Here is an 8608-nt window from a genome sequence, read left to right on the forward strand (position 1 = left end):
TAGTATCTAGACCAAGAAATGAGTTAACTTTTTAGTTTATTTGTCATAGAAAATATATAAAATTATAATAATAAGTTAAGTGGTTGGGAAATTCCCATTTACTAATACACACGCTGTCTAAAACGTCAGCTTACATGCCCAATATTAAGTAACAATGTTTCCTAATATAGTCTACATATGAATATATAAGCAGTAGGTGTCCTACATCATCATTATATCACAGAGCTAAAAGTACAATATGTTTAATCTTTACTTGTTGATTTTACATTTAATGTTTACTGTTGAAACTTTTACGGAAACGAGCCGTAATTTATGAATTTATTGCACCAATCAAGGGCGTTTTCTTCGTTGTTGCAGCACATCGGATAGACTATTGGTGATTTGGTTTGCTTGGCGCAACGTTGACAGATTTCCATTCTTTCACCCTAAATACACGAAAAGGATGTTTTAACTACAGATTGTCAACTTCGTTCAGACTTACATTATGAACGCAAGGGTTGTCGTCGTTTTTCCACTGTTGTGGAAAGTCAGATTCCTGTCCAGGTGTAGGAGCCGGTTGGACGTAAACGTTGAGTAACAAAGCCAAAAATAGCACAGTCACCGTGACTTTCATCTAAAATTGGACGGTTCAATAACGGCTCTTAAAGGTGTAGCATATGAAACTTACCATGGAATGCATGATCACCAAAACTGATTCACCAACACAACCAAAATCTAGACCGAGAATAACGTACAAGGAAGGAGTGAGTGGTTTAAATGTATAAACATTCAATCGCCCATAATCGCCAGACTTTTAATTAAAAGGCGATAAGACTGAGAGCGAGAGAATTTCGAGCAAACAACAAAAGTTCATTCTTCAGGGGCATGGCCATTGTTTACATAACGGTTGGTTTTTTTCGACGACCCGGACTGTATTATCGAAAAAAGCGCGCGAGGGTCACGAAAAAATCCTGTTAATTCAGAGATATTCCCATCTAATTCAGCGTAGAATAGGACTTTTTTGAGGTCTCGAGAACACCGAAATTGCATGTGGAAAATTATCAAAAAGAGTAACCATGGAGAAGTCACTATGTGGGGGCGTGCTCTGCGCTGATATTGAAAACGGTCGCGTGTATGTAATGTAGGCTTGAGGTGGTTTTATTTTTGGATTTTGCACCGTTGAGCAATAGTATTGCTTTATTTTATATGATTATGTGGGTGGAATGATCGACTGGAATGGAAATAAACCAAATGCGTTTTTGAATCATTCTGACTATTCTCCAATCAAGATTAATCGCTTTCTAGGGGAAGGTTCTTCTAGACTGAACATCCATAACCTCCTAGAATAATGTACTACAATTCTTTCACCTTATACCTTTTTTTTTTTATAATGTTTCTGTTATCTTAAAGCCATTTTGGAGTTCTTTCTTATGTCTTTTCTATTTTAACTTGGATTTAGAGGTTGAACACTCTTCTCTCTCGTTCTTAAGAGTGATTTTTATTGTCTAAACGTCTCTCTCACAATGTGTGTAAACTGGTTATTTCTATAGATCAATCATAGTTTGGGTTTGGGAGAGAAAGAGGCTTTTGTGAATTTTTAATCGTTTTTAAGCTATAATTTTCAGAATGTTTCCGTTTTTTCTAACGCCAAAATAAATGTATATGTATATAACAATGTAGTCGACCTGAAAATGGTAAGGAGAGAATCATTACAAAGCAATAATCTCGACAAAGGGAGGCAGAAAAACTGTCTGCCGGAGATCACTCATTACAAGTTCTTCTGAATGACAAAAGATAATAAAGAAACAACTGACATCCCTGAAATATGACGCATATTAATCTTGAGACACCCCGTGTATAATTAACAAAATCCTCCAAATGTGAACGGCAAAATTATACAGTCTTTTGTATTATTCTCTCTATCCAGATTGGTTCACATGTTGAAACTACGAAAGTTTGTCTGCAGTCACGTGTTAGTGATTCGCCCTGTATATGTTTGTATACTGGGATCCATGCACGAGCTATCGTTGCAACAACGCTTAAAATAACTAATTAGCCTTGTTTTGTCTGGTATATTAATTAGCTGACAGATATATTCGAAAGCAAAAAGGAAAAAATGTAATCCACTAAATTTAACATACATATGTATTGTTTTTGATAAAAATTTGTTGCGATTGCATGACAACTATCACGCAGTAACTAGAATGATATTCTGCAATATACATATGAAACTAGGATGTAGTATAAATGATTACATTAGAGATCTGACAATGTTGCGCATTATTTATTTTTTTTCAAACTTTTAAATTTGTATGTGTGTGTGCTAATAAAGGATTTTGATCGTCAATTGTAATAGCATTTTACCACAAAATAATGACTCAATTTTTATCAGCATTAAAAAACATTTTTGTACATTGGCAGACTTTAAAGGTCCTCATTATCAATAACCTTATTATTATACTTGTTGCCAATTTAAATGGTAGCATGGAAAAAGGCGATTATTTTAAATTCCAATGCGTCTGGGTATTATCCTTCCAGTTAGAACTATATAGGTTATTGTGTTGTTTACATTTATATGCTTATTCGGTTAAAATTTTTGCAAATTCCTCGTAAAGTTTTGTTTAACAAAGTACAGCATGATAACAGTTTTGTTTTGCAAATTTTTGGCGATAATATAAACAGAAAGTTGTAGGCGTCGATTTTAACTCACGCAACTTATCACGTTAAGTGTTCTAAAACCGTTTTAATAACAAAAATCAGTTTCTTTTAATCTGGACATTTCTAAACATACATAGATGGAAAGAAAAATGCTTTGTAATGTAGATTATTGCTGGACGCGTGACCCCGAAAGCTAACCAAGTTACAGCTGTTGCTGTAAGAAGGGCACACAAATGACGTCATCTTGGAATGGGTTCCTAACCTGGTTTACGAACGTAGCTAGATGTCAAAATATTTGACTTTAGTGACAGAACATCTCTGGGACTCTTCTATCACTCTGCGACCCGTTCCTAAATCCTAAATTACATAAGACATTAGTGATTAGTGAGCGAAAATAGCCCCTTTTAGCGGTACTACCCTCTAAAAAATGGCAGTAAACTTTGTTCAAAAGCGCTTTGCCTCTTCGGCTTTGCAGAGGTTCGCTTACAACTTGTCCGGTTTTAACAAGTACGGCCTTTGGCGCGACGACGTACTTTACGAAGATGCCGACGTTAAAGAAGCCCTAAAAAGGGTGCCCCAACGCATAGTCGACGAGCGCAACTACCGACTCTTGAGAGCCGTTCAGCTGTCTATCCAGAAAACCTACCTACCCAAAGAGCAGTGGACCAAACTGGAAGAAGACAAGTTGTATCTTACCCCACTAGTTAATGATGTTGTTAAGGAACGGGAAGAACAGGCGGAGTGGAACAAGATTTATTAAAAAGATTGTTTTAGTAGTGTAAAAATTTTTGTATATAGGACCCTTTTGACAGTCCTAGGACAACAAGGAAGTTCTTTAGAAATTTAAGCCTCAATGTCAGTTAGGAGTTAAAATAAAACACTGAAGTAAGTTGTAGAAAATCATTTACTTAAGTCAACACATACATCACTTAATCTACCCTTCTCTTCTTTACTATGGACCCCAACTGGAACAAAACCAAAACAACTTAAGTTCAATCTTAACTTGACATTACTAAACTCACCAAATCTGAGATTGCTGGCAAATTATTGGTCTGGTCAGACAACAAAGAACTCTCAGAGGCTCCTGTGTTTTTAGAAGCCTTTAGATTTCTATGTTGTGGGAATGTAGGCATCAGCTTAGGGTCACAAGCTAAAAACCACTAAATTAGCTGAATATTTGATGTAATAAGAGTCACATACGTAATGGAGGTTCTTTGAAGTAACTGCTCTGTAGACACTCTTCTGCTGTTGCCCTCTTTCTGGGATCATACATAAACAAGAAGTTCAACAGCCTTAGACCAGCAGCTGATAGCCAAGGAAATTTTTGTTTCAAGTTATTGTAAGGCTGCTGTTTGAGACTGTAGTTTTGTAATGCTGGTAAACTACTAAAACCAGGCCAGATTGCATCTGATGGGGTTCCTACACTTTTTAATTATAAAACCAGACAGTGCATTTTAATAAACTAATTACCCAGCAAGTCCACAATTAGTCCCAACTGCTGGATTTCAGTATGACCAGGTAGTAAGGGTTTATGGCCCAATAATTCCCCTAAAATACAACCAGCAGCCCACATATCAACACTGGTTGTTTGAGTGGGAGCTTGCAGCAATAACTCAGGAGATCTGTACCATAATGTCACCACATGAGGAGTCATGGGTTTTAAGGGAATGCCAAACCAACATGCAAGTCCAAAATCAGCTGAAAATTTACATATTCTCCAAGGGTTCTTCTACAGTACAAATTAAACTGTACCTATTTTAACACACCCTTTGTCTGTCATAAGTAAATTGGACACTTTCAAATCCCTGTGCACAACAAAGTTATGATGCAGGTACCTGAGGCCCCTCAACACTTGCAACATAATACACTTGACTTGTGATTCAGTAAAGGGGGCTTGCATATTGTCAAGCAATGAAGCCAGATCTTGTTCACAATACTCCATGGCCAGGAAAATGCTAAAGCAAACATATTTTGTAATTTACAAATTTCTAGCTTCAAGGAGGAAATACCTTTCTAAACTTTTACCCACAACTACTTCCTTGAGATGCACTATATTTTCATGTTTGCAATTTAACAAAACTTGAATTTCCCTTAAGCTGCTGATTGGTATACCATCATGTTCTTGATCCATGCGGACTTTTTTCAAAGCAACAATTTGTCCTGAGATAGTATCTTTTGCTCTGTCTATTACAATAAATACCTGTTAAATTCTTGAGGCAAAAGCTATCAACATTATACTTACAAACAATTCCATAAGCTCCTTCACCTATTCTATTCATTTTTTCAAATTCAGACACAAAACGACATCTCCCTAACTATAATAAACAATCACATGTTTTAGATGTTTCAAAATGAGTTGGAAGACTTACCAAGTCTCCATCTGGGATATTCATAGGCTTGCCATTTTGGAAGGAAGTTAAAATTCCCTTTTTTGTGACGGGGGCCCAAGGTTCGGTGCCACTGTCTATATCCGGCACTTTACGTCCTGAAATTACCAGTAGTGTTAACGAGTCTGTTGTTTGTGTCACAAGTGTTCTAAAATTACCTGGTTTTAGAATGTCGGTACTCATTTTTGTGTATTAATGGGATTTTATATTTTAATTAAAACGATAGCCGATTTTTACTTTACAAAAGTGGCTTGCTTGCCCTCCACTCTTCAGTCTTTTGTTTTTAATAAGTCATCTGTCAATGTCTGTCATTCTGTCAACTGGTAAGGACTTTCAATTATAGAATGGTAATAATTTTAGGTTGATAAGTTTGTTTGGTTGCCCACAATAGAGTCAATCTAACCTCTTGTTTTTCTGTTGACAGATGATAAGTGACTGAAATTTTGAACCAACAAAGTGGGGTTAGGATACTGTATTTATTTATTTATTGATATCAATAATGTCAATAGTTTCTATTTTGGTTTGTATATGCATTTATCATCATTACCATTGACCTTTGGTGGCAATTAGTTTTTTTTGGGTAGTGATAACGGCCTTGTGCGGACATGAGTGACCCTGAAATCATCAGTAGAGAATCGCCGGCGACTCTTTCAGGCACTGCATCCTTTAGTGAAGACCCCGACCACAACCCTCCGTCTAGTTTATTGTCTTTAGAGCTTCAATTAGCCCTTAACAAAGTAAACCAATTGTTTTACCCTAAATTAAATTGCTATGTTTGATTTGTTGATCTGTAGGAGGCCAATGAAGAGGAGCTCACCAAAGCAATTACCACATGCAAGGATTTGATTTTGGACAACGTCCAGTGCTCTACCGAGCGAAAGTGGCTTGTTAGGTACCTTATAGAGTTGAGACTGAGATTGCAGGAGTACCGCGAAGCAATGACAGACCCTTAGTAAGTATTTTTAACTTTAACTTACATTAGAAAGTTTCGGTAGCATTTTGTTTTTAAAACCAGCCACCCAAGCAACAAAATAAATGGAGTGTCAAACCGTATGATCAAGGGGCACCACTTGAAATTACAGTCCTTGTTGAAGAATGCTGGACATCGCTATTGTGACCATTGTACTGGGACAGTTTGGTTGGTTATTAAGTTTACAGAGCTAGATTTGATTCATGATGACTGATAAATTGTAGGAGTGTTGTTCAGGCATGGTACATGTGCGAGGACTGCGGCTACGCCTGTCACTATAAGTGTATGGCGTCAATTGCGCGGGAATGTGCTCACGTAGTCATCTGTGAAAGGGGCAGGTATGAACACAACATTTGTCCAGAAGTCGGGATGTCTGCGCAAAAGTACCAGTGCGCCGAATGTCAATCCAAGCTTATTATAGGTGAGTACCTTTTCTATATAGAAATGGGCTATTATTTGTTGGTTTTTATGTCCTGGGTTGGTGTTAATTAACTACTGATTTATGCTAGACGCCCCTAAAAGTTTTGGAATTTGCTTGGGTACATTGTTTTTTACAGGTAATTCAGTGTTGTGATTGCATGTTTTTTTTTGTAAATAGTGTAGAAATTTAATTTACTAAAAGGGGATAAAATTCTACTTTGGATTTTTATGGTACAAGGTAAAGAGTGGTCAGACACGCGCAGATGCGATTACACGGGTCTCTACTACTGCTCGGCCTGTCACTGGAACAGTTTGGCCGTAATCCCAGCCCGCGTTATCCACAATTGGGACTTTGAACCGCGCGCAGTATGCCAAGCTAGCCTTCAGCTTCTGCGCATAACCGCGGAAAAACCTCTAATCAACCTGGAACAGCTCAATCCCATACTGTTCTCCAAAGTGCAGGAACTAAGTTTGGTGAAGCGTCTCCGACAAGAACTCCAAGGGATCCGGAAGTATTTAGTTGTGTGCCGCGAGGCTGTGGACAAACATCTCTTGTGGAAGTTCGATCGGCCCCATTTGCTCGACAACACCGAACTGTACAGTTTGCAGGACCTGGTCGATACTTGTTCGGGCGATTTGCCCTCCAGGCTGCATGATATAGTGGACGTTTACACCGATCACATTAAGAAAGAGTGCGAAGTTTGTCGTGGTCGCGGTCATATTTGCGAAATTTGCAAAAACGAGGAGATTTTGTTTCCTTTCGCTTTGGGCGCAATTACGTGCAAGGATTGTTTTGGGGTGTTTCACAAACAATGTCTGGAAAGGCGGAAAAGTGGTTGTCCTAAGTGTTTAAGAATTAAAAAAAGACGACAATTAGCTGATAAGGACAATTAAGTGTATTTTGTTAGTTTTTAAATCAGTTTCAGTGTTGAGTTGAGACCAAATGAAAAGTTCTAATTTAATAAGTTTCTAATTATTTTAGTTATTATATTCTCTTTAGTAAGGAGAGTAAAAGTCTTACGTATTGTTATTATTGACGTGAAAACTGTGGACATAAAGTATTTTTATATTTATTATTAAACTGATTTATACGACTACTCTTTCTACAAATTCTTGAGCATATGATTTGGCCACAAATTTTGACACTTTTGGGACAGTTACCAAATGAATAAACGTTTCTTGCAATTAAACTTGGGGAAAACATACAGAAACGCCATATACAGAGCGCAGTAAATTATCATCCCAGAGCAGTCAATCCAGGTGGTGAACTGTGCATTTCCGGCAAATGGGGAACATCCTGTGACCTAATTGGGCGCCGCCGCAATCGATTTCCCCCCTTGGAAACCAATGAGAACCGCCCCCGTTTCGCATTATCATCTCACCTACATATATTTACGTTTTTAGGGCAGTTTTCTTACTTGCCGAAGTAATTGTAATTATTATTGTAGAGAGAGTTAACTTATTAGAGTTGTTCAACCCCTCTTATTCATGTTGTGTAATTTATGTACCCTGTAACTATACAGTCGTCAAATTGGGCTTCATACTGAGAATTTGAAGAATATTCATGATTCCCGTTTAAGGGAATGATTTATGAAACTCCCCCTTTTTGCAAAATATACTGTATTATTCCCCCCCTCCCTTTGTGAAATTGGGACTCATCTTTATACGGGGGTGGCGTCCCGTATCAATACATTATTACGTCATTATGGGACGCGTGTCGTCTTGACAGGCATATGTTTCACGCACGATTTCACCGGACGCAGTCAGCATGACTTCCAGACTCAGCGATGGCAGCTATTTCGACGCTGTTACGTATTTATGTAGTTATTCCCTTCCTCCCTCTCGCGTTTTATAGATTTGTCGGACTCGGGAAGACGACACGGTTTCCGTTCGGGAATTTCCTCTCCCTTTCTGCTTATTGTTAACGAGCTATAATGGATGGAATAGTATTTTTGATTTTCTCCCCCCTCGGTTTGCAACCGTAAGGGTTCTAATAATGTGAATTATTCACATAAAACAAATCGCTAATAAAAAACCACATTCACTGGACCACTATAGTGTATACTCTTTATATCATTTGATAGAGCAGGATACAAGTCCTCTAAGCCAAATGAAATTGTCGTTTAAAATAACTTAGTTCGCTGTGCTTCAACTCAGAGGGTCTAATTATTGTTTTTTCTACTGATAATTTGCC

At 37.7% G+C, this 8608-nt stretch overlaps 4 protein-coding genes across 5 annotated transcripts; 2 read left to right on the forward strand and 2 right to left on the reverse strand.

Moving 5' to 3' along the window:
• Positions 1–19: 19 nt before the first annotated feature.
• On the reverse strand, positions 20–808 carry LOC145734980 (uncharacterized). Its single transcript, XM_081988668.1, has 3 exons — positions 668–808; positions 482–613; positions 20–425 (listed from the first exon to the last, which is right to left on the reverse strand). The coding sequence occupies exons 1-3, from the start codon at positions 677–679 to the stop codon at positions 291–293; spliced, it is 279 nt and encodes a 92-aa protein (XP_081844794.1). The 5' UTR covers positions 680–808; the 3' UTR covers positions 20–290.
• Positions 809–2954: 2146 nt separating this feature from the next.
• LOC145734979 (cytochrome b-c1 complex subunit 7-like) lies at positions 2955–3537 on the forward strand. The gene has a single exon (XM_081988667.1). The coding sequence runs from the start codon at positions 3065–3067 to the stop codon at positions 3395–3397; it is 333 nt and encodes a 110-aa protein (XP_081844793.1). The 5' UTR covers positions 2955–3064; the 3' UTR covers positions 3398–3537.
• Positions 3524–5343, reverse strand: Cdc2rk (cyclin-dependent kinase 10). The gene is made up of 9 exons (XM_081988662.1): positions 5183–5343; positions 5007–5122; positions 4880–4952; positions 4647–4821; positions 4390–4592; positions 4108–4335; positions 3838–4056; positions 3660–3787; positions 3524–3602 (listed from the first exon to the last, which is right to left on the reverse strand). Exons 1-9 carry the CDS (start codon positions 5205–5207, stop codon positions 3567–3569), a joined length of 1203 nt encoding a protein of 400 aa, XP_081844788.1. The 5' UTR covers positions 5208–5343; the 3' UTR covers positions 3524–3566.
• A 126-nt stretch (positions 5344–5469) lies between these two features.
• DEF8 (differentially expressed in FDCP 8 homolog) lies at positions 5470–7508 on the forward strand. Of its 2 annotated transcripts, XM_081988661.1 has the most exons (6): positions 5470–5544; positions 5609–5761; positions 5819–5976; positions 6040–6162; positions 6219–6415; positions 6653–7508. In XM_081988661.1, exons 2-6 carry the CDS (start codon positions 5630–5632, stop codon positions 7306–7308), a joined length of 1266 nt encoding a protein of 421 aa, XP_081844787.1. In that variant the 5' UTR covers positions 5470–5544; positions 5609–5629; the 3' UTR covers positions 7309–7508. The 2 variants fall into 2 exon arrangements, with proteins under 2 accessions (XP_081844787.1, XP_081844785.1); XM_081988659.1 differs by having other exon boundaries at positions 5493–5761.
• The last annotated feature ends 1100 nt before the right edge of the window (positions 7509–8608 follow it).

Source organism: Ips typographus, linkage group LG10 (genome assembly GCF_016097725.1).
Source record: "Ips typographus isolate SLU linkage group LG10, UJ_Ityp_2.0, whole genome shotgun sequence".
NCBI classification, from domain to species: Eukaryota; Metazoa; Arthropoda; class Insecta; order Coleoptera; family Curculionidae; genus Ips; species Ips typographus.

Excerpts from the sequence above, each read along its gene's own strand:
- LOC145734980 (XM_081988668.1), bottom strand. Across the intron at positions 426-481 it reads ACAACCCTTGCGTTCATAAT|GGTGAAAGAATGGAAATCTG; the intron begins GTAAGTCTGAAC and ends TCGTGTATTTAG.
- Cdc2rk (XM_081988662.1), bottom strand. The coding sequence starts at position 5,207 with ATGAGTACCGACATTCTAAAACCAG. Across the intron at positions 4,953-5,006 it reads ATATCCCAGATGGAGACTTG|TTAGGGAGATGTCGTTTTGT; the intron begins GTAAGTCTTCCA and ends TGTTTATTATAG. Across the intron at positions 4,057-4,107 it reads ACTAATTGTGGACTTGCTGG|GAACCCCATCAGATGCAATC; the intron begins GTAATTAGTTTA and ends TAAAAAGTGTAG.
- LOC145734979 (XM_081988667.1), top strand. The coding sequence starts at position 3,065 with ATGGCAGTAAACTTTGTTCAAAAGCGCTTTGCCTCTTCGGCTTTGCAG.
- DEF8 (XM_081988661.1), top strand. The coding sequence starts at position 5,630 with ATGAGTGACCCTGAAATCATCAGTAGAGAATCGCCGGCGACTCTTTCA. Across the intron at positions 5,762-5,818 it reads TTCAATTAGCCCTTAACAAA|GAGGCCAATGAAGAGGAGCT; the intron begins GTAAACCAATTG and ends GTTGATCTGTAG. Across the intron at positions 5,977-6,039 it reads GAAGCAATGACAGACCCTTA|CCACCCAAGCAACAAAATAA; the intron begins GTAAGTATTTTT and ends TTTTAAAACCAG.